Source organism: Manacus candei, unplaced genomic scaffold, assembly GCF_025592945.1.
Source record: "Manacus candei isolate 608988 ecotype Guabito, Panama unplaced genomic scaffold, ASM2559294v1 h1tg000025l, whole genome shotgun sequence".
NCBI classification, from domain to species: Eukaryota; Metazoa; Chordata; class Aves; order Passeriformes; family Pipridae; genus Manacus; species Manacus candei.
The window spans coordinates 5,778,806-5,804,537 of record NW_026138073.1 but is presented as its reverse complement, the minus strand read 5'-3'; the positions used below and the strand labels follow the sequence as shown (position 1 = coordinate 5,804,537).

Sequence of the window (25,732 nt, the reverse complement as noted above, 5' to 3'; positions counted from 1 at the left end):
CCCTGCTTGGGATCTCATCTGGTGACTGATTTGCACTGACATGCTGCTCCAATCACAGCAATTCTGCACGACACCAGCTGCTTTTCCGGATGCAGGGAAGCACAGGCCTGACAAATGGGATAGTCAGCGCTCGTTAAGGACATTACTCCCCAACTCCCAGCTGTTACACTTTCTGTGAGAGAATATAAAGGTATCTTGTTAAAGACCTAACACAGTGTCAGCATTAACAGTTTCCTCCTGTTTTACCTTCCAAGTGCCCCGTCCTACATGGTTTTATTAATGCAGGTTGAAATTTCCAGATTTAAAGCCAATTAAATCCCACTTAAAACTTTCACAGAGGGGATTAACTGGAACTTACCCACTGCTTATGCTGCTGTTTGGTTTGTGCAGGGGGGCATTTCTCTGCTTTGGGGTTGAGCTGTGCAAGGCTGGAGGAGCAGAGCTGGGGTCCCTGTGGAGGTGGGGGGCAGCAGACAGGTAGACACAGAGCTGCTGGGGAAGCAAACCACACTCTTGACAACTTGTGTCTCTGTGTGCTTGAGCAAAGGCAAAGTCACAGTCCCTTCCAGGCACCACGTTCAAGTGCAATTTGTAACAGCCGAAAATCACAGGAAGTGCAACCAAAATGCCTCTCCCAGGGAGACCAAAAGTAACTTTACACATTTCCACATGCAGAGAAATGACCCGTACAAATAAAACCAACCAGTCCACAACACCACAATGAGCTGGCTGGGCACAGCCAGAGCCTCTGGTTGCAGCCACTCCACAGTGCCTGGCACAAGTGAAATGACAAACCTGCAAAGATACCAAACCAGAAAAATCACAGAATTTTTGATATTACATCTAAAAAATAAAAATTATACTGTTCTATTGTCATTAACCTAGGTATAAGAAAAAATATATAGAGATAAAAAGATCTACTTTTTTAGGCAAAAGGTATGTAAGAGCATAGCAATATTACCTGATTGAAACTAAATTCCCATGCATTTGATTTCACCCACCTGTCAGAAAATGCTGAATGGAGGAACACAGAATGCAACAGACAAATTAAGCAGTTTTCTATTTTATAGAAAGGACAAAGTCATTAAACATGTTACTTTTTACATTTATTTGATGAAACTGTGTACATAGCATTAATCTTTGCAGAATAGTAATTGTGTACACACATAATGAATAGTTTTGAGACCACAATTAAGAGACACAGCGTGAGACAACACTGCACAAACAGTTCTTCCACAGAATGTTTCTGTTTCCAGTATTAAAATATATAAAATAGAGTGAGACTGTTTTATATATTGTGGTGAGGTAAACATCTCTTCCTTCAGAGGGGTCTGTGCTTTTATGCACCTTCCAGGGAGCTGCTAACGACACCCTTCTCCTTCATTCCCTCAATAACCACACACCTCGTGGCATATTTATTGCTGTTCTAATGGTCACACGTTTTTTCCTTAAGCAATATGTAGAGAAAGGAATGGAGAACAAAAAACCTGCAGGAATTGATGATAGCAACCTATCTACACTCTTTGTGTCAAGAGCCAAAGATTGGTGCAGATAATTTATTTTGAATGTAACAGTTCTAGTGGAAATGTCATGGGAAATTTATTTACATTTCTCTAAGTGGAACACGGTATTGATTAGAGGCACTCAAAAAAAATCACAATTAAGAATTTATTACACAAATTTTTACCTCTCTGCCCATTTACAAGACCAGATCATAATATCCCTTCATTTGTTCACTGTTCAAATTTATTGATGATTTTCAGCACATAAGTCCTGGGCTGAGTCAGATTTGTACCGAGTTCTTTAGTTACATGAGCTGTTTGCTATCGCCTTCTGTTCCCTGAATGAATGATTTGTGTAATTAACAGCTTGAATTCTGACTGTTACAAAAGAAGATACAATCAAAATAAATGTTGGTCAATATCTGAGTACTGAAACTCAGATTTTTTTTTTAACTTCTACATATTTTTACTGATGCCTGAGAAATCAAATACCTTAAAAATGGAAAAGTTCATTTGTGTTTTATTCCAAATAAATCAGAAATGGTTTTTGGAAGTTAAATCAATTGAAGAATACTCCATGGTCCTGGGCAGAAAACTGCTTCAGTTTCTCATCTTATTTTAAAACCTCACGGCAGTGACATACTTATGAAAGAGGTTATCTCAAAAAGTTAGCAGCCATTTCCCTGCTGGCAGACTCATCCTCCTGGAGCTCCCTGTATGGCCCTGCTACACCTAGAAATACTGCACCTCGTTTCCAAAAACTAGAAAATAAATGAATCACATTTCACAGGTTTACAGGCACAGTAAAAGAGTGGAAGGTCTTTTCACTACCAACTGTTTAATCCCGTTTCCTATCGTGAGGTATACTTTGGTATCAACAAAAGGAAATTGTCTTAAGGCAAAATCAGTGGTTGCTAAAAAAAAAGAAAATAAACATCATTCATTTTAATAAAAATAGGTATTGTAAGCACAATTTTTTTCATTATTCTAAAAGTCCATAAAAATATAAACCCGTTAGTTTGCTGACGCTTTACAATATAAAAAGATTAATTAAAATACTGTGAAATAGGTGACCTACATGTGTTTGATTAAAGAATAATCCTGTTGATACAAGTCAATTATTAATTATTGTACCTTATCATGAGTTTATCAGTAACGATTTTGGAAGGAGAGACAAAAAAGAAATTTATGAAGTATTACTTATTACAATTGTAACAAAATTACCAAAATTAGATAAAGACATAAAAACTTCTCAAGATTGTAGCTGCAAAAGTTCTGAAGCCTAACTTGCAAGCCTAAGGCCTGAGTTGGCCACGTATCAAAAATTAGGTCCACCAAACCTGACAACTGCTTAGGAAAACTTCACTAATCCTCTGAAATAACAACAGGAATGATGTCTTTCCATGAGAATAATCTTCAGGGTGTTATTTTTTGGCCACACTAGCCACTGCCTTCTTTGCTGCATCCTCAAGGTCCTTGGCAGATGTGATGGGGAGTCCACTTTCACTCAGAATGCGCTGGGCTTCATGGACATTTGTTCCTATAAAAGAATACTGACTATAATTAGTAATTAATATTAATGAATAAATTAAAGTCTTCTAGCACATCTCTATAAAAGCAGTTAATGCTTCAAACTACACATCATTTCAGTTTAACAACAGATTCAATCAGTGGTTTAGACTGAGTTGAGAAGGAAGAATTGTAATTTCAATTACAATTGTGACAGACAATGCAATCTGATAATAGCACTTGTATGCACCACAGGGGCTTTGTGAAGATTAAAGGGTCAATCCAGCATCCACCAGAGTCAGCAGGGACATCCAGCAAGAGCAGTGGATAATGGACCATGGATCAGGCCTCTAGGACACTCAGATCTAACACACTTATTAGCCACAATCAGCTACAGCTAATCAGCAGCAGAAAGTCAACAATAACTAAAATTCGCCCATGGTAACTGAAAGCTGCAAAATGGGGTAAGGAAAGGCAAATATGTGGGTAATCCTGAAAATATAACTGTTTTTGAGCTGCTCTTGAATATGCTTTTGCATTTCTGCTAAAAAGGGGGAACACAGAGAACCCTGAAGTATTCAGCATGACACCATTCCCTCCTCTCCTCTGCACTAAATTACTACAATCACAGAATCATTTAGGCTGGAAAAGACCCATCGAGTCCAACTGTAAACCCAGTACTGCCAAGTCCATCACTAAACCATGTCCCTGAGTACCACATCTGCCCCACCTCAAAGGAGACTGTACAGATATAAAAGACAAGGGCTCCATTTTGTAGGTAAAAAGCTCAACTTTAGTCAGTAGAACACATGCACGGGAAAGGAGAAAAGCCCCCAAACCAAAAAAGATATTTCAGAAAAGTTCATTTTCCCCACTGCTCACACTTGTATAAAAGACAAGCAGATCACCTCACCTTCCCATTTATTTTAGGTCATTGTTTTTGGAAAACCAAGGAAAACCAGAAAATCTGACATCCCCAGAGCTTTCTCCAGCAAAGCTGGGTGGCACTTCTGATCACTGCTATGCTCTGTCCACAGAAGAACCTGGAGTCAGATATCCTACTGAGGAAGCAGAATCCACACTTTGGGATCACACACTGGCCAGAAACACAAGGTCCTGAGCTGATCCTCTTTAGAATCATTCCTATCCCCCTCCTTCATGTCATGTGCCTTGTTCATTTGCCATGTCAAAATGCTTAATTACTTTGTAATTCCTAGACCTAGCAAAATGAATTTTAATTATATTTGGAGCTATACACTAATTATACCCTTAATTATTAACCAAGCAAGAAGCAGACTCTTTACTCTGCAGCTTCCAGAATGCTCATTTTAAAGGATGATTTTTTTTTTTCTTGGCAGACTTCATAAAACGTCTGAAATGGTACAACAGAAGTGGAGAATTTCAAAAGCCTGTTTCATCAGCGTGCTCAAGTCAGGATTCCCACTCCTGGCACTGAAAGGGAGCAAAGACATCTCTGTCACAGCAGGCCCAGCACTTTGTGATGGGAGAGGCAGGTGCTGGGAAGAGGAATGTGGGACCCCATCTGCTCCCTGTGTAAAAGGCACTGGCAGAACAGGTCGTGCTTCCCATCGATATGCAGAGGACGCACTGTAGGACTTGTGTAGGAAGGTCAAAGACATCTGAAATCTCTGACAGAAGGGGGATTTGGTTGCTTGGTAACATCCAGAACTGTACAGAACTTTTCCTATAGAAAAAAATAATATCACAGGCAAAAAAGAGCATAAGATTAGATTTTTGTTCAACCATCCTGTAGGAGATAACGTGGAGGCTGCTGCCTGTCAGCACAGCACTGCACAGGGGAGGTAGGAGGCATTGCCAAGGTCCTCTTCTCTGTTAAGTCCCTCACATTTGTACAGTGATTCCCATCAAGCCTTGAAGGTTTTGTCTATTATTGAGATACAAGTGTGATAAACATTTAAAGCAGTCGAGATTCTACCGATCTTTCAAACAGGATTCTACAAGACAAAGTGTTGTGAGGAGGAAAAAAATGGAAAGAGGTAAATTTTCCTGGAAATTTTCCCACAGAGAAAAAATATTGTGCTGTTTGTGATAGCCATGTACTTAAAACTAACTTTTGCTCTTCACTAAGTGGCCAATATTAATTTACTAACGGGTCCAATACATTGGATCTGTTCTGCACTGCATTGATTGCTCTCCACACACCACTTGTCTAACATGCATTACAAAATCAATACAAAACACAGGCCCCTAAGAAGGGAGGGGGAGTTTATGCAGAGAAATGAAAAGATGAAAGTTAAAAAAAAAATAAATCTTACTGCAGTCAAAAGAGTAAGAGTACATTTTGTATTTATTAAATAAAATACTTTTATAGGCAAGCCATACAACTAAACACATTGTTCAGCAAGCATTTCCTTTGTTGTAATTTTCTTTTAAGTGATGGCTTTTTATCTCATTGTGATTAAGTATTTTAGCTATGTGGAGAATATGGAAATTATAACAAGAGCCTGCTGAAAGCAGAGGTAAGAGATTGAAAATTAAACATTCAGAAAACACTCGAAACGTTTAGGAATCTACAGAGTCTTGTTACAATAGTCGGTAAAATAAACAAATAAAGAATCCCACTATTCCAACATTAACCTCCTGCCACTGGATGGTGTCAGAGAACTGTAAACAGAATCCCATACCCAGACTACCAGAATAACCTGCCCTTCACCTGTGCTGCAGCCAACTGAGAACAGAAAATTCAGAGGACTGAAGGCTGAGGGGCTTTTGTTGTTGTTGGGTTTTTTGTTTCTTTGCTTTGGTTTTTTGTAGCTTTTTTTTTTTTTTTTCAAACTGGACTCTATTAAGGGAATGGCTTTCTAACAAGGAAAAGAAGTTTTTTGCCTTCTGACACATATTACTGTCAATGACACTCCATGGAAAACCAAGAAAGATGAATTTTAACAGCATTTACCTTCAGGCTTTGTAATCTAAACACCCTCCTGCTGAAACCTGGGTTCTGAAACAACCTCTCAGTCTGTGTACATGCAATCTCTCACATTTACACTTCCATTGCCTTCAAATCTCTGCTATCTGTAGCAAATATATTCAACTCATTACCAACGAATCCTAGTCATAAATATTCTGTCTAAGCATGTTTCTATAAATGGTAAGATTATACCAACACACATTGTAAGAACTGCAGAGGCTGAATGAAAATCAAACAAATAAAACACCCCCAATCATACTTCGTATGCAGGATTTGGATAATGTTCCTTTATTCACTTGCACTGCCATAAAACCATTAGGAACAGCTAAATTGCCACTGTTTAATGCTGATGGCTGCAGAGGATGCAGGAGTCTGCAATGCCATTTCTGGCTTTTCAGGTAAATAAGATATAAGGGGATAAGTAATATGCATTTGGAATATACTAAAGAAGACTAACAGTAAAATAATCTGATCTACCCAGAACATCCTGCTATAGCAAAAAATTCACAATATGCAGAATGTCAAAAAGTATTAGACATGAACACGCTGTGCCCACCAATAGCAAGGTTCCAGCTTTGATCTGCTGCAGTGCTGAGGGTACTGAGAGCCAAATCCCCCCCTGCAGAAGTGTGACTCTGCAACACCCCATCCTTCTCTCTTGACAGGCAATTTGGGATACTAACAATCAAAAAATCAGACATACAAACTAAACCATACTTGTGAGTGAGATACACAAGCTGTAGCAAAACCTAATTTGTGTGTAAAAGATTTCTGAATATTTTAAATAAATATTTAGATTCTGAAAAACACAGAAGGTCACTAATCACAAAAATGGAATATATAAAAAGAAATTTTTGAGTCAGATGTTTGAATAAAAGCCAACTTGCTCCTAGCAGAGTTTCAACATATTAAGTAGTTCTAATTCCTCCCAATTCTTCTTGTCCTGTGACCAAAGAAACACAAAATTCACTTCTTGAAAGAGAAAGAACGTATAATTTCCAGCACAGGAAGAAGACATCTAATTCACAATTCTTTTTTATTCTCCCCTCTTTTCATCTAGCTCTGAGCTACATAAACAAGAAACAAGTTTTGGCTTCTGCTCAGCACTCCCAGCTAGTTTTCACAAAACTTAACTGAAGTACATTACATTTTAAAGGGAAAAAAATCCTGCATAAACCCAGCAGCAGTTAGTTTTCGATCTGAAAAAGATAAAAACTGAAATATGTGGTTTCTCCATTTGTCCACGAGCTTTTTAAACAATAATCCTGTGTCTCAGCTGGTGAGTTCTTTACTGATAAGGGAAGCAAACATATGTAATTATAAAGTTACCATTTTCAAAGAGGAGAGTAATCCTTTCTTTATCCACTGGTAAAACGGCTTGTAATTATTATACAACTGAGAACAAAGATTTGTCCACAGAATCCTACTAAATCAAGACAGATTTGACTGATTAAAACTCTAGTCATCAAGACACTTGTAGTACAGTGCACGCAGGCAAAGAGCCTTTAAAGTGCAGGTCACAAATCTGCTAGATTTATGGAAATAATCACAAACCTTCTGTTGGAAAAATGTTCAAAATGGAAATCCAAAAGACTGCTTGCCCCTTTTTCTCCTTTTGAACTGTAAAATGTTATCAGTGATGTTTTAAAAAGTCTGGGGTAGTTTTATTACTTCCACAGTACTCATTATTAATTCAAAATCCTTATATGTTTAAATAACCCGGTGTGAGTTCAAAGAAGAACAACAGTGACGATTAAGGATCCAGAGGGATTGATTTCTGAGAAAAGATTAAAAGGACCAAACAGATAGATAGATAGATAGACAGATAGATAGATAAATAGATAGATAGATAGATTGCCTGACTGGGTGATTAAGGAGGCAGAGAAAGCAGGAGTTGCTATCTAGCAGTTTCTAAGTACAACATCTGAAGGTTGTAAACATCACAGCTCTTTGTTTAGTATGAACTAGAAATGAAAGAAGGAATTAAAACCTTCTGCGACAAAGATTATGCAAAAGTTGGAGCTTTGCTCTATTATTATGGCACTGAGTCTCCTAAAAAAACCCCATGGTATTACCATCTCCAGAGTCAGCAACTAGTCCAGGAGAAGCATTATTACCAAGGGTGAAGTAGTAAATCAGTACAGAGTGAGCAGCCTCGGGAAGATGGTCACCAAAAGATATTTGCATCAAAGTCTGTGTTCAACATTCCAACAACTCAGCTTCGATCTCTGTGCATGAAGCAGCAAACGAGTCAAACCTCAGGGGCACGAGAGGAACAGGCACCTCTGCAACCTCCAGGCAGAAGCATTCCTGCTCCACACCTTCTCTTCCACACAAACTCTGCAGTGCAGTAGCACTGGGACTCTTCTCATTCAGCCCAGTTTTGCCTCTTGTAATCTCTCAGAAGTCATGTTAAAAAAAAACAAAAGTCACTCTTTTTTGTATACAATCATGGAAGTATCAAAATTACTGGAGAAAGATCAAGCAAACCCAGTGGCAGACCCAGTGGACTGCAGTTTAAAATGAGCAATGCGATTTTCTTGTTTCTCTTACAGGAGTTTCAAATATTGCAGTAGAAACATCTTGTTCATAAGGAAAACTAACGGTTTTTTCAATATCTTCACTTAAAAAACAGTAGCTACAATAGATGAGCAGTCTTGCAGATCTGACAGATAAACTTCTTCCCAGCTATGACAGACAGGAAAAGTTTTCTTGCTATGACAAAAAGCTAAATAACATCGCCTAGAGCTGATAAACAATGAGATTTTGTATTATTAAACTTTCCTGCTTCTAACCAACATCCATCAGTCTCTCCTTCATCCATATTAAACTATTTACTTAGTCTCTTAACATATTGACTGGTGCTGCATCATCCAAAGAAAATTTTCACAATGTTTCTAAAATCCATTTTAGAGTACTTAAATTTCCCTGCACTTACCACAGCAAAAGTCATGCCACCACATGTAGTGTAGCATGACAATGAGGGATGGGAAAACCCCCTTTCTCATGAAAGACAAAATAAGTATCCCCCTAACCAAAGGGCTTTGTGGCTAATCTACACATTCAGGAGTCCTGGTGGTGTTACACTTTGAAAAGGAAAAAGTCTGGTGTATTCAGAACATATTTTCCTCACCCCTCTATCATAGTGTAAAAAACCACTACAGTTTTGTATCTCAGGTCCATAAAGGGATGCATTTCCTCCTTTCATCACCAATGCTGAGAGACAGGACATTTTATGCTCCTTACACACACCCAAATGTGAATATTGATGGTTTTGAAGAAGAGGCCTTAAAAAACTCCCAGAAACTCTTCTGTTTTCCAAAACCACTTAGCCAAAAGGAAATGTTTTAAGCTTACCAGAGTTGTGTGTTGATTGCAATCAAAGCACTTTTCACACAAGGGCAGAAGAATCTCCCTCCCTCCCTCCTTCAGGGCACTTCTCAGAAATTAGAGGCAGAACTCCACACCCACTGCCATTATAGTAAAGCTTGAAACTGCCAAAGAGTGCTCCTCCTCACCCCTCTATTGCTTTTCTTGTTTCTTGTGTAACAATGTTGGATGTACTAAAAAAAAAATATTCCTTACCATTACCAAATCTTCTGGTTTTAAATAGATTTTAGCTGGATTGGGTATTTGGGCAGAGGAATATGTTACAGTAATTTCTCTCTCACAAATACCGTTTCAAACATCTTTCTTTTAATTATGGGATTGGAGTAAACTTAAGAAAACTATACTTTGCTGCAGGTTTAGCAATAATGGAATTGCATTCAGCAAAAAAAAAAATCATTTGAAAGAGAAATACCTTTCAGTAAACAGAAACTTGCAGCAAAATAATTCCTATTTGCATTGCAAATCTCACAGGCAAACCCATAATGCTTCCACTGCAACATTTCACTGCTTCAAGTACCAGCAGGGACCACAACTACAGAAATATGAGTTTATTGACTTCAGGTCATGCTATGACTGGAGAACTGGACATTTTCTTACTGTGTGGGAGCAATCTGTTTAGAGCCTTGAGACAGAAGAAAGCCCAAGTGGGTTACTGGGCACCTGAGGGATGATTTGGGTCTGAAACCATCAGCACTCACCTTCCAGTCTGACCACCAGAGGTACTTTCAGCCCAAGCTCTCGACAGGCTTTGGTGATACCATTGGCTATGATGGCACAGTTCACGATCCCACCAAATATGTTTACAAGGATTGCTTCAACCTGGAGGAGAGAAACCGAGCAGGAAATAAATAAGGGGTTGTTTATGTGTTGTTTTGGCTTTGTTTTATAAATAAACACAAGCAAAAGACACAAATCAGGGAACAAATTACCCTCAGTCAAGCAGGTTCTCATTTATGGAAGGTACAAGCTTCACCTCTGCACTTAGAGAACACTGAGTCTATTGTTGCTGTAGTGTACAGCAGTGATTAATTGTCTTGGTCTAAACAGGCATGGTAATTAATGTCATATACACAGTATTGTACATAAAAAGGTGAATTTCTACCAGTAAGTATAAATAAAAAGAGCTTAAACAATATTTTGATTTTTTTAAAAATGCATTGAATAATCATCAGAGGTTGGAGCTCAGAAAATAGTGTAGGAATGTGTGATGCACATGCAATGAAATATTCATGTGGACACTTCACAAAACAATCTGGATCTTCACTTTATCAAAAGCAGTACAGAGGAAAAGGTAATATACTTGCCCTGACTTGATAAAGAGGAGTAAAAATCCCTTCTAATTAACAAGGAGAGGCATGTAATGAAGAGCATTCATTACAACAGGTTAACTGATAACCTCAAAAAACTGCTATTCATCAGTTTCTGGAAACTGCAATTTCTGCACCTAATTCACAATTAAATTACCCTGCACAACATACAAGACATTAATACATACAAGATATTAATATAATTTCTTTCCACTTGCTAAGTTAGTATAATATTAACCCAAGCACATATACCAGACTTCCAACCATGCCTTATTACGCTGAGGAGGTCACCATAAGGTTGTGGTTGTGCTGTTTCTCATTCCACAATGGAGCTAATCCACAGCTCTTGGGGTGCTCTACAACAAGCTTCACTGGGTGTCACAAACAAGCTTTGCCAGAATCATATTGACTCAAAAAACCAACAAGATAAAGAAGGGATTAGGTCTGGAGGAATGAAATATCACTGGATTTCACTTGGGCATGATGTCAACCACAATTATGCTCGACTCACTGCACCGGATGAACAGATTCACTGTGCCCACCTCCAGGTAGCCAGACTCATTCCAGCACCAAGGAAATCCCCTGCAGTCACACACGTTTAGAGCTCTGCACAATCAGCTTTAATATTTCTCTGCAGACAAAACGTGACAATTAACTCCTGTGACGTGCAGTCACACGCACAGACTGAAGGCTCAGCACTGGCAGTAACACTGCCATCCACAGTACCAAAGGGAAACAAGGCATCTCAACAAATGTTTTACTTCCCACAAGAAATTATCTCAGTCCTTAAGCAGTTCTCTAGACTGCAAGAACCTCGTTTACTGGTGTAAATGCAGTGTTTGCATCACACCACTGAATCACAGAAACATGGAACGGTTTGAGTGGGAAGGGACCTTAAAAATGATCTTGTTCCAACCCCCTGCTATGGGCAGGGACATCTTCCACTAGACCAGGTTGCTCAAAAATTGAACTTCAGTGCTCACACCACAGTCATAAAATGAAGCTGGCAATGGGACCATGTCATTGACATCTCGCTCATCACCTGCTGCTCCTTTCAGCTCTAAGATTTTTCATGATGCCACCCAAAAGTGGTCAAAACAGCTTCCATCTGAGCATGTGCGACATAGCCCCATTTTCTCCTCTCAAATTTATTAGACACCACCTCTGATGTAGTGTTGATGTGCCAGGACACTGCTTCCCCCTGCTTCTTGTCTCCTCTTACTATTTGCAGTGGAGTTAGTTATCCAATTAAGACCTTCAGAGCATGAAAAAACTCTAATGCTATATAAGTAGAGCAATAATAAACTCCCATAAAAACCCCGATACCCAAATTTCTCCCTCTGAGATTAGGTACAATGATCCAGTACATGACACCAAACTTTCCAGTTCATGGAGCCTGCACAGTAACAGCCTGGATATGGCTCATGGCATGGCTTCCTCATCCCAGGCAAGGCACACTGGGCATCAGAAGGAAATTTATAACCCAGTCAAACCAGAACATACATTTTAATTTATTTTATAACTCTTTCTTATGGATTTGACACTCTCATGTCATGTTAAATACATGCATTTACCAGTTTAGGCTTTACTGGATATTAAGTTGGTGATGCCACTGCAATTATTTATTTCACCTTTGTGTTACAAAATCCTTAACTCTGCAGAAGCTACCAAGAGTAAAAGCTTAGAAGGCCTTTCCTCTGCCTTGTTCCTATTGCTTGTGCATACAAAACCTTTCCTGCTGTTAGGAAGTAAAACAACATAAAAGAAAAAATAGAGCCCTTCAAATTCTTATCACATTAACCCCTGTGGCAGAGATATCTCTGTGCAAAGCAATTTGGTGCTAAAACACAGTAGTGATAGATTCTAACAGTGGGACAAGCCACACACACCATTCCACCCCTTCTAATACATCCTCCTAATTCAGGGACATTGCACCAGACATGTGACAGATCAACTTAACCAAGTGTGTTTACATTATTAGAGATAAGGAGGAGGATATTATGTCCAGTACAGATATTTTAATTCCTAACTCAGACATTCTCATTTAAGGATCTGCTTTTCAGCTCTCAAGCGGAATTTTAATCAGGCCTTCTAATCCATTGGCAGCAAAAGGAAAAAAACAGTTGAAGGAAATTAGATGCAGCTTGGATAATTGATGTTGGTATGCTTGGCTTTAAAAAAAATACACTGTTAAATTAGAGAAGAGTCTAAAAGGATTCCATCAATAGGAAACTGAATCAGGTAGAGAATTCGATCTTGGGTTTTATTGTAATTTTCCAAATAAGCCAAAAGATCAGTTCAAATCATGCTGAGATTCACTTTAACTCTGCTGAAATCTGTGAACATTGTTTATATTTGCTTCTGTAGCCTGACCAGATCCTGCATTTCCAGCTCAAAGAACTTTAACATTCAGACCCAGCAGATGGATGAAGAGGTTTACAGCATTTTGTGTGCACAGAGAATGCACAATCTCTGTATTACTTGAGTCTATGAGAAAAGTAAACCTCTCATTCCAGATCAGAACCATTATATATCCACATGCTGAGTGTCTAATGCATGTGAACTATCAGACATATCAAGGAGAGGGCAAACTGCCTACTGACAGAACAGGTTACTAAATACATCATTACTCTAATAACCATTTTTACCCACTAGCATGCCTTATAATTTTTTTTCTACTTCAGCAACATTATTAAATGTTAAATTATTAACTAAAGATAGTAGCATGTCCATGGGTTAAGCTTTTTTTCATCCACCAAAACAACTGATAGATGAGAAATCACCATCAGATGTACTTGCAACTGATCATGGATTCCTCTGGAGAAACAAGGGAACCCCCAATAGCATGAAGATATCACCATCAATGTTGGTAAAAACCCACAGTCTGCCAGGTCTTAGCACCAATGCTGGGAAGCCAAAGGGACAGAAACTGAGTGCTGCACCATCACTGTCTTCCTGTTTGATATCCTATCAAATCTTTGCAGATACTGGAATATCCATTAATCCCACTCCAAAATGCTATAAGAACATATATGCAGACACACAGAGTAATTTTTCTCTTTATATAAGAAACTAGATATATTTATGTATAGCTCTACCTATATGAAATCTATGTTGCTTTATTAATAAAATGAATAGTTTTAATTTACAGTGATTTTTTTGTAAAGTCAGCTTTGTCAAAGCCCACAAATCTGTTTTGAATGTTTGGCACCAACACCACTCTCCCCAGCCCAAATAAGTGTAATTGTATACTAAGCAAAGTAATGGTGTTAGGAGATTACTGTTAGAATTGTATTGGATCGCTGACATGATCCACCAGGCTGCCAGATTCCTCACAACTAAGGGCATTTTAGGTACAGCAGAAGGAGCTTTAACACACCTGGTTGCTCTCTAAAAAATCAGATAAAGTGTGTGTGCATTTACTATATCCTCCTATTATTTTTTTCTCCAAAATGTTCTTAGCCCTGACAAAATGCACACCGAGTTCTGATCATCATACAGTTAAGGTTTAATGAAGGCAGGACCTATAAAACATTCCACCTTTCCCAAAGCCCATTTATAAATCTATACTGGGGATGTCTGGCTGTCTGCAGCCGCTGCATTCCAGTCTGCTGACCTGAGCCTGCACTTACAGCACAAGTTCTGTACACAAAAAGAAAGAGGACAAAAACCTGACACTTGAAAGTTGTTGCTTCTCTTTGATCTTCCACCTTTGCTGTTACCACAAAACAACTACAACAGGTGCAAGATAACAACGTGCTGCAGCTCCAAACAGGTAATTCACACGGAGTCAAGCTCTGAATCTCACAAAGAACAGAAATCCAACCAGGAATGCAATTCAGCTTAGGCTGAGGTTTCATAATCATTTGGAGATGACCCAAGCAAGTACAGGCAGACACCAAACAATCTGTCCTGCTTTCCCCCTCCCTGTCCTGCACATAAACACCCCTCCCCTGTCGCCATATCAGCATCTGAGCTCTGTGGATCCAAAAACCTCTGGATCTGACTGACCCTGCAGACAAAACCAATACTGGCCCTGAAGGGAGGAAGAGCCCCCAACGTGCTGTGAGGACCTGAAGCAAGGTGGGAATGTGCCAGCAATAGTGAAACCACTTAGCTACTGCCTTTCAGGATAAGCTTGAGTATTAGTTATGTACAAAAATGTGAGGCCAGAAATACAACTAGAGAACTGTCCAATAAAAATCAAAGCCCAAATGACTGTACAGCACAGATTTCTTCTGAATACTACTGACTAGTACACTAGAACATAAGTATTCCCTTTTTTTTAATAGAAATTTTAAAATATGTTCTTTAAAGAAACATTTTGGAATGGCTGACGTAAGGACAGCTCAAAACCATGATTATTCCAACATTCAGATCCCTTTAATCAAAGTTTCTGCTAGTGCATTTTTTGAGAAACTCTTTCAACTCCACCGCCCTTTCTCATCTTTTCCCTTATATGCACACAGAGATGCATGAATGCTCACACAGAGAACTATAAATATTATTATAAAATCACCAATGTAATCTCTGGCCTTCCTGGAAATTGTGACTCTGAAGCTCAGTCCATGTATTTTATTCAGCAATTGTCAGTAAAACTACATCTGCAGCAACAATAAAAGTTACACATGCAAAGGATGTGCTCATGGTTTGTTTGATTGAAATCTGAAAAAAACCATCTTCACATTTCAAGCTAAGTGAATTCATTTATTGACCACTCCTAACTCTTTCATCAGCTAAAAGTGCACCCAGACAGCAGGAAACAGACTGTATTTGTCAAGTTTTCTTCTCCAGGATGCCACAGGGCACATTTATGTGGAAGGCTTGGGTTTGCATGGTACAGCTGGCAAACATGTTCCTGCCTGGAGGCTCACAGCATTTTTTGGGGTTAAAACATACATCTTGTATCCCAACCCTTCTGGTCAGCAGAGTCTTACTTTGTGTCTGCAAAAGCACATTCTTTCACCAAATGAAGTCATTAAGGTGCCAGAAAACAAGAAGAAAAGCAAGTCAGCAGCACAATGACAGGCATTTTTTTCTTCCCTCCTTCATTCAACAGAATTAACACCGTGCAAGGATGATATTTCAAGTCACTCAGACATGTTAAAGACTGTAGGGAAGCTCACAGGGCACAAGCAGGGACACAAGCACCAGGGATCCAGATGTATTCCAGTTCATGGAAGGAAAGTAAAGGTGCTGTCACCTGCAGCTGGATCCAGACATCCACTACTGCAAACACACACAAACCTGACAAGCACTGCCACTTAAAACTTTTATATTCCTATTCTGATCTTCAGAGATGATTTGTACCTCAAATCCCAGAGAATCCCAGTTAAAAAGAAGGGCATTTTAAGAGGTAGGTAGTAATATTAAGAAAAAAACCAAACCACTGGGTAAAATGGGTTGCACAGTTCTCCACTTTGAATCCAATAAGATGCATTTAATCATTCCTATTATTCCATTGGTCTTTATTATTCATTCATTCATAGTTACCAAATTTGTTTCAATATGAAAGAAGCAGACTATCTCCAATTCTCAATAAAAAGTAATAAAATGTAATAAAACAGAAGCCATACACTTGCATCTTCACTCTTTATCCTTCTGCTCCAACTGATAAGTCAGATACAAACATCTTTATATATATATCTCTATATTAGTACAACTTGGGCCACAGGTCAAATGTAATGTTTACTTATTCAGTTTTGAAATATTACTCTAATCCTCCAGCTTTTTATCTCAGACATTTATGGTTCATTTGAAAATAAAGACTAAACTTACTGTATCTAAGCAGCACAAAAGATTTACAAACACAAAAACATTTGCTTAAAATACCCACTAGAGGACAGTGCAATTCAATGTGGAACAGAGATGTAAAAACCCCTCTGGAGAGGAGAGCAGGGTTATTTTTTCTACTTAAAGCCAAACTATCTGATTTTGCTTTATAAAAAATGATGCAAAATATTACTCTGCCTCTTTTGGATGGAATTTTGAAAGTCCGAAGGTGATAAATTTAAGGAAGCTGAATCAACAAAAAGCAAAGCAAGAAAGCTTGCAGTCAGGTGAAGAAATGCTGATACAATGTAATTTTGAATGTCTTGTACTATTCTAAAACAGGTCAAGGTTTTAAATTCAGTGGTAATGCACCTTGATGCCCTGGCAGGAAAGGAACTCTGATAAATCTCCAAAATAAAATTTGGATTTTTCTGTCTGAGGGGACCAACTGACAGGTAGGAAAAATCGAGTAAGGATTTTATCCAAAGATAATTTTTGGCCTGTATTCAAGATGTTCCTGAGGAACACAAGTCTCACCAAGAGCAAATGCCCTGGTCCTGCCACATCCCACTGGAAGTGAAGCCCTTTCCTTGGATGGCAGGTGAGATGGCAGTACCTGGCCTGGCACTGGAGGGAGCCTTTCTGAAACACAACTCCTTTGGTGCCATTCTAAGAGTCCCAAATACCACAGTTTTTCTGTGGGTCCAGTTTCTGGTGTGCTAAATCAGCCAGCTTACAGTCTTCAGTCCTTCCTGCTTACAGCAAATTCAGGATCCAGAACAGGATACACATTTATTGGCTTTTGCTGGTTTGAAAACAATTCAGCAACAATCCTCTGCTGGCTGACCAGATCCAGGTTGTGGCCCATGCAGGTCAGGAGGGTTCTGGGGCAGGGAGAGCTCTGGTACCCTCCAAAACTAAAGACACCTCCCAGAACAGACCACCGGGAACATCTCCACCGTGGAATTTTGTCTTAATTCTCTGTAGCACTGACACAAGAATAAAAATTAAGGGATCAGAGCTCATTAAATTAATAGCATGAGATGAAATGAAGACTGGCAGATTACACAGCACAGTGCTGTATTTGGAAACAGTCCCTGGGGCCCTTCCTTTGACCAGCTGCAAGGAGCCTATGTTTTGGGAACAGAAATATTCCAATTCCAGACACACAGACCCTTTCAAATTCCAAAATATCACGGCAGGTAGCACCATGGCCTCAGGAACCTTTATTTTGATTGAATTCCAGTGAGAAGTCTCAGATCAAGATGGTTTGGGGAGCGTTTCCTCATCTGCAGGGGACACACAGTGCACAGCCTGAGCCTTGGCACAGACACACCCATCACAACAATCCATCATTCCCATGCAGCCCTTGGTATGGGATCACACTTGAGGTGTGATCATGAAGATGCTTCCTGTGCCTGTGCTCCCACCTGGCCAGGGATCAGTCCTGTCCCACCCAGAGACCACAAACCCCTCCTTAATGATCCAGGCAGAGCAGGCAGGGCGTGTCTGCAACCACACAGGCATGTTCTTTCACTGATATGATAGCACAACAACTTCCTAATATAATCCTTATTTATGATAGATAGGGACAAGAATAAAGAAAAAGAGGGAAAGAAAATACTGAGACCACTGTTCTGAAATATATTTGAGAATCAGGACAACAGCTTTAAGTATTGTTTTGGGGATAAAATGCAGCAGGTAGTTCCTAGAACAATTGTATTTTGCAAACTTAAATATCTGAGCTTCAAGGAGATTGAGTCCCTGGATGAGCAGATCACGCTGCAGAACAATACAGGGATGACAACTACCTGTATGAACACGTATTGCAAGACTGAAAAAACCACATGTGATCAATTCACGTGTGTCAGAAGAGAGTGCAATAATACAGATTTCTTTTAAACTCCTCTTTGTGCACCCAGAACTAAGGGTAGTTGCATGTTTAGGCCTGATTGGAGGGATATTATTCAAGCAAAATCCAGATGCACCCACACCACCTGTCCTGCAGGCACCAGCAGTAAGCACTGGTCATTAAGTACTGAGGGAATTCATGTTGGCTGTTTCATATTAGCATGATAAGTCACAGACACTCTCCAAAACCACTCATCCAAGACAGTTTATACAGCAGCATGGCTGCAAGTAGTTCTTTCACAACAGCAAAGTCTATAAAAATTGATCCAATATTTGCTGAATTTTGCCTCTGTACTTCAGATTAATTTCTCAAAGGCACACCATACACTTTCTCTAATGCTCTTAGTGTCTGGAGTTCCAATTAGATTTTTGCTAAACAATAATCAGCTTTCTGAAGAACAATGTAGTGATGTGATCGTTATTTAGGCACGTGACGCAGGAGGTAGAGATGCATTCCTGTTTTCTCAACAACATGCTATGCCCTGGGGTGTATCTGTGTACAGTTTCATCACATCTTAAGGTGTGGGGAAAAGGTCAATTTTAAATGGTTTAAACTAAAAAAATGCAATATTCCTCAAAAGAGGGAGTACCTGGAGAGCATGGATGTGTGATGAAATGGAACTGGAGCAGCACACAATCCACAGCATGGGCTGCTGCCAGAGGAACTGTTCAAACAGTGTTACCCTGGTCACTGTGTTGTGGTGTGTAAAGGACATTTGGCAAATCACCAAAACCAATACTAGTGAGAGGTCCAGTCACTAATATCCACAACAGAAGTGTTGATTTGATGACTAGTTCAAGTATTTCAACAGAACCTATCTTTATTTCCTCTTTAGAAATAGCCTTTGAAATATAAATACTATATTGATTTAGGGTATCAAATACTAAGTGGAAGTACCCCTCAGAAGGGAGAAGAGAGATGAACACTTATTCTTGTGCTCTAGAGAGACTTGGGATCTTCCTTTTTGCCACCTGAGAAGCATCTCTGACATGTACTCCCCATGCAGAAGCAAATGAAATGCACCAGAAGCTCCTATATAGGTCAGGCTGCTTTTCTTACTGAGACAATGGAAACTTGTAAAAAGGAATTCTGTACTTCAAGAAGCTTAATTAAAGATTAAAAATGCATTGTCATGGGTACTGAACTGCACATACACATCTGAAATCTCCAAATAATTAAAACCCATTCTTTTACAGTAACATTGCAGTCATCAAAACTGCAAATTGCTGTGCTCATTAGGTTCCAAATTACTACCACATAAAAATCAGCTCACTATTAACATGTAGTAAACCAAAGCAGAAATAGTAAAACTCAGAAAGGTACTTAGAAGAGTGATAAAGATGCTGGACAAGCCTTGTACACAGAAAGATTAAATAAACCACGACTTTCATTCTTAGCAAAGAAAGCAGAAGGAGGATATAGAGGAAAGACTGCAACTGGCAAGAGAATAAGGGAACCAGGTGGAACCATTCTGTTCCTGCCTCTGGGTAATTTTATTTCTTGGTCCTTAGTTCTTGTAATGCCAGAGATGGTGAAAATACAAAAGAGGTCCCTTTACTGTTACTTTTAAATACAGAGTAGAGTTATTGTGTGAAACCCTACCACAGGATGCTGTTTACGTCAAAAGCTTACACGAGATGAGAATATACAGTAACAAATTCCTGGTAAGAAAGCCACCAAAGACTTGTATTTACAAGTCCATCAAAGATCACTAAGAATCTATCAGGAAAGTGTCCTCACACTCTTGTCCTCTTCTTGTGTTTCTCTCTAGGAACCTGCCTCTGGTTACTGGAGAAAAATAGATCAGATCAACTCAGGTCCAAATCTCACTCAATGCAGTTACACTCTTCCATTAAAACACAGTGTATATCCATAATTTCTTTAATTCATCTATGCAACCCCTGTCCAAATTAAATCATAAAATAGTTAGTGTCTGAGTCATATGTTCCTTTATCAGTCTCACTGATTACAAAACTGTGTAATCTCAGCAGTTACCACTCAGCATCAATCAGGTCTGTGGCACTGGACAAGTGATCAGAAAGGGGGATTTTGATTACTTCTCTTTTTATTTTAATACAACGAATTCCTTGCTCTTTCCTATCCTTTCAAGCATAGGATCCCAATCAGAAGGTGGGAACTGAAATTAATGCCAATGACTTTGTCCTCATGGGGAACAAACTTAAGCACGGCTGATCTGTGCCATCTTTCTCTTGCTTCATTCAGGCTCTGGTGCTCACCCAGAGGGAGAGGAGCCAGTTCCCTGGGACATACCAAGCCCTAAATGGAAGACAACATAGGCAGAATGAGGACATTCTCCTCCCATCTTGCTAAACTCAGTTTGCAACATTTCCTGACCACCCATCAGCTCAGACTCTTCCCAGTCTTTAGTTGCTGGTGACCAGCAGGACTTGCTGCCACCTAAACATTAGTGAGAATTTTTGTTCCAGAAATGCCTCTTTCCAGACTGTCCACTCTGGTATTATGTATGAAAGACATTCAGCTCTGAACAGGACTGCTTAAAGATGGATAATGATCTTTATCTTCCACAAGGTTTATATAAAGCAATTTAAACTAAAAAAAAAAAAAAAAAGTGACAGTTTAAAAATTAATGACCAGTAATAAAATCCCCATAAATAGGATGCTAAGCTAAGAACTGGATTATTGCAAAATGGGATGACTCAGAAGTTGACAAAGTGGTTCTACATACTTCTTTGGGTTCTCTTGCTAGTTGCAAAATCATAAAATGCAACTTAACATTTTTTCTTTATAGCAAGGCACAAAAGATTGGCCTGACTCTTTTGACAAGTACAAATCAGTGATAATAATTTGACCTATCATCTTCATCTTCACTGAACTTTTTTTACCTATTTTCTGCATTAAAAAAAGGAATCACCTTCAGAGAAATAATTATTCGATAATGATCTCCCATCCACTTTTCACAAGTTTATCAAAGCATCTTGTAGTAAAACCAGAGCTGACTGTTTTAGCCACAACCCCAAAGTGATATAATCAGCAAATCTGAACTGTGAAAGAAGTTACAGAGCTACATTAAGAAACAGATGGAGTGAGCATAAAACAATCAAAGATAAGCCAGCATAAAGGAATTTAACTTTAGATTAATCAAGGTTGAGATGCTCAAGGCAGCCATGGGAAGCCAAGCACATTAAAATTAACATGAGACACATGTAAATCACAGTCTGCTTCTTATATCTCACCCTGGTTCTGTAAAGAATACCACATGGAATTGTAGGTGTCTCTGTTAACCATATTCCCCTGCTTCACAAATGATTTTGCAGTATGGTCAAGGAAAATATCTACCTCAAAAATGGCTCTCCTAGATACTTGTTAACTTCAAAGAGAATTAGAAAAATCTTATGAGGACTTAAAACTCCCATATTAAATTGCACAAAATGTCAGAACAAACCTCAAATGTATGCTCTCATAACACCTGAAACTAAGTATGATGAAAACAAACAGTCAGCAAACACTCAGTTATACAACCAACCAGCTTTCACACAGCCAAAAGCTGACAATTGACTTCAGTAGGAGACTTTTTCTAAATTCAGATTTTCTGCCATGTTCAGTGTTGTATTACACTGGCAAATTAAACAGAGTTCCTTGGTGTAGGACTCCAAATATCCAACCAAAGAGCCAACTCACAAATAAAAATTGATTCAGAACCTTACTGTAGTGAAAAACTCAGCGGCAATATCTAATGCTAAGCACACAGGTAGGTCCAGCAGTCTCTCATACCTTTTAATCTCAAAATCAGATAAGCAAGTACACCCAGAGCAGATTACTTATTCTACACTTTGAGAGCATAAAAGTGAAGTTGCACATTTTTATCTTCTCATGGTAACTTTTTTTTTTGTATTTCCATCCTGGATGATCCACAGAAGGGAAGACTTCCCATTGTCAGAATCTATTTCCTCACCTGAGAGACACACCTTGTTTTCCAATATGCATAGTACTGAGAACAATTTGTGATCTGGGCTAAGCTGTAGAAGTGAATTCAAAGTCCATATTTCAAAAGAAAACAATGCAAATGATTACAACCAGGGAAATTAATGCAGGCAGAAACAGTTTAATGCATGTATTGCATGTAGTTTTTGTTAATTACTTTTTAAGTACTTATGCACAGTAGTAGCTAAACAGAACGGAAAAGAGAGATTACAGAGAAACATTTCCAAGTGGGTGTTTCGTGCTGAGCCACAGCCTGCCACAGTACTGCTGATTGATCAGGAAAGCCTCACCTTCACTTCCAAAGCCCTTAATGGCTCATCATAATCTTTCATAGAATGGTTTGGGTTGGAAGGGACATTAAAGATCATCTCGTTCCAACCTCTGCCATGGGCAGGGACACCTTCCACTAGACCAGCTGAACCAAGACCTGTCCAACCTGGCCTTGAACACTTCCAGGGATGGGGCAGCCAGAGCTTCTCTGGGCAACCTGTGCCAGGGCCTCACCATCCTCCCAGGGAAGAATCTAGTTCTTATATCTAATCTAAATCTACCCTCTTTCAATTTAAAGCCATTCCCCCTTGTCCTATCACTCTAAGCCCTTGTAGGAAGTCCCTCTCCCCCTCTCTTGGAGCCCCTTTAGGTACTGGAAGGTGCTGTAAGTTCTCGCTGGTGTCTTGTCTTCCCCAGGCTGAACACCCCCAGCTCTCTCAGCCTGTCTCCGAAGCAGAGGTGCTCCAGCCTTTGGATCATCTTGGTGGCCTCCTCTGGACTTGTTCCAACAGCTCTATGTCATTCCCACCTTTTTTTTAGAAGCATCAACAGGGTAAGTTCCTGCCTAGATTCTGTCCTGCCAGGTGATGACAGCCTCCAGCTAAACTAAACAGTCATCTTAATGCACCTTGTCATGTCTAAAAGCAGCTTTCCATTCAGATTCCTCCATGACACTGCACTGACACCTTTTAGCCATCACATCTACAACCCCCCAAAAACCTCACAGCTTGACAAAGGTAAGACTCTTGGCAAAATGAAACCAGAGCTCTTGGTTTCCATCATCCAGGTCCTTTGAAAGGCATGGGAACTCAGTGGTCCTCACTGGTGGTTGCAAAAAAACCCAATGGACAAAACCAAAACGCTTTGCAACAAGTCCCTGTTCCAGAAGATCCTTCTCTTTTGTGTGGAAAACATCACAAAAACATTTCTGTGAGACATCAGTCTAAAGTGTTTTACCACAGCTGGGCTTGAGGGAACCAACACGTAGTTGTAGAACTTGAACTGAAAATTGGCTTCTGGAATTTACTATTTGATTTGATAAAGTCATCTCCCAACTAAGTGTGGACACACTAAAAAAGCCTCAAGCTGAGCACTCTTCAAAAGCCAAGATACCCTGCAGCACTCTCGACAGCTCTCACCTCTGTGACATCTCCGAGTGTTTACAAAGAGCAAACAAAAGGACTCTGGTTTACTTCTGCCTAATTAAAATGTTTTAGAAGAATTTAATTACAAAATGCCAAACTACACAAATGTAAAGATCTTTCCTACAGAGAATTAGTGATGAATTGAATGATTTTTTTTTTTTAATCAAACTGTTGGCAAGCAGTGTGGGTTTCCTGTTTGTAAACAACCATATGAATGCTAAACATATTTATTCACAAATTGACACAAAATACAGCTCTGTAATTAATCATTTCCCTAAGTCAGACAAAATAAAACCCCAAACTTGTACCCCTCTCTTATTATGAAATAGTCAGTTACACATAAATGCATAATTATCCGAATTATCAACTATCTACAGATGTGCAGCTCTTTTCAGCCCAGACAATGCCATCCCCCTGATGCACACTGCTAATCTCCCACACATGCACTTATTCTTTGTTTAAAGTGAGAAAATCTTCTTACTTATTAAATAAGCTCAATCATGAGCTATTAAAAGTATTGTTTCGGGTTATCTATTAATTGCAGGCTTCCCTGTGTCTATTCATTGCTAAGGTGCCAGCCCCCTTATTAATTGAAAAATGCCTGCCTGAGTGGGTAAAATGTTAAAGGCCATGGGTTAAGACTAATTCTGTAAAAATAAGGTAACTCTTAAGCTGGGAAAAGTTGTCACTGGAATTAACTGCTTGGAAGCCTGTATTATTTTGAAAGCATAAAAGCTGAGTTTCAGATATAAAAAAATAAATGTATAAGAGCTTATTTAATTTCAGGCTTAAATAATTTGCAAGAATAGTTTGCTTTTCATATCAACAGATGTTTAGATCTGAAAGACTGTGTGATTGCACTCCCTGTAAGACCTTATTTTAATCTTCTGTAATGCCAGCAATTAGGAGTCAATACGAAGACAGAGTGAACTATATTGGTTATGGTAAAAGACTGAATTCTTTGTAGGAATATTATTTCAAAATAGACCAGAAATGTAATCCGCTTCTTGAATGCGGTTCTGAACACAATGGCAGCATTTGTATCCTTTTTTCCCCACTTAAATGGGAAAAATAAATGTACAAGATCTTTACAAGCTCAGTATATTCAAATAGAATAAAAGTAATATGCAGGCATGTTGCACAAGTGACATCTTTGACAGACAAAAACCTTCTGCTGGTAAAATAAGCAAATAAAAAACTACAACACATACAATTAAGGACACAAAAGATGTGCCATGACCTAGACTAGAACAGCATGTTGCCACTTCCTTCTAAATGCTCTTTTTCATTATAGTTAACCTTGAACTAACAAAACACCAAACTTCTTACAGACTTAATGCAGGATTGCTCCAGAGGTCTAATACAGGCATTTAAAAATCAATTATTTTGTTTAAATACCTGTAACTCATGTACACTATTGCAAACTCGTTTCCCTTGGTGTGATGGGAAGAGGAGTGGGAAAGGCAGAGAAACAATTTAACTTTATAATCCATGAAGTCAAGTGAATGATTCTTGAATAACAACAGATAATAAAACATTCATTATCAAAGTTTCACTTTGTTGTTTGTCTTCAGTGTCTGCAGCAGACAGATATACCCATTTATAATCCTTTGCCAGTTGCAGACTGGCAAAGGCTTTTGAATTAGTCCTTTGACTTCAGCCTATGAATTTAATTGTTTCCACAAACAACTGGGCAGTGTTTCAAAATTCTGCTTCAAGACACCCAAAAAGTCCTATATCGTGCCTAACAGAAAAAACAACAGGCTGTTCCCTGGCATTTCCTGGAATGCTGACTCTGTTCTGAATTAAACACAACCTGGATGAAAAATTTAAAACGTATCAAAAGTAAAGCATCAAGAAAATCTCTTTGCCCCACAAACTTCTGAACAGTTCCAGTTTTGATCCAAATTAGAAGTGTATCTAAACCTCCAAGGACTTTCATTGAGTCCAAAAACCCATTTCTTTGTGTTTAAATCTGTTCCACTGTATGCAATTCCTTCTCACCAGAA

At 38.9% G+C, this 25,732-nt stretch overlaps 1 protein-coding gene across 2 annotated transcripts in view; it reads right to left on the bottom strand.

The window, feature by feature from the left end:
- Positions 1-1,084: 1,084 nt before the first annotated feature.
- SUCLG2 (succinate-CoA ligase GDP-forming subunit beta) overlaps positions 1,085-25,732 on the bottom strand; it is a 116,404-nt gene continuing 91,756 nt past the window's right edge. For both annotated transcript variants that reach the window (XM_051788819.1, XM_051788820.1), the window contains 2 exons: positions 10,053-10,173; positions 1,085-3,042 (listed from right to left, as the gene is read on the bottom strand). In XM_051788819.1, coding sequence (XP_051644779.1) covers positions 2,927-3,042; positions 10,053-10,173 — 237 coding nt within the window. In that variant the 3' untranslated portion in view covers positions 1,085-2,926. The remainder of the gene's footprint in view (positions 3,043-10,052; positions 10,174-25,732) is intronic.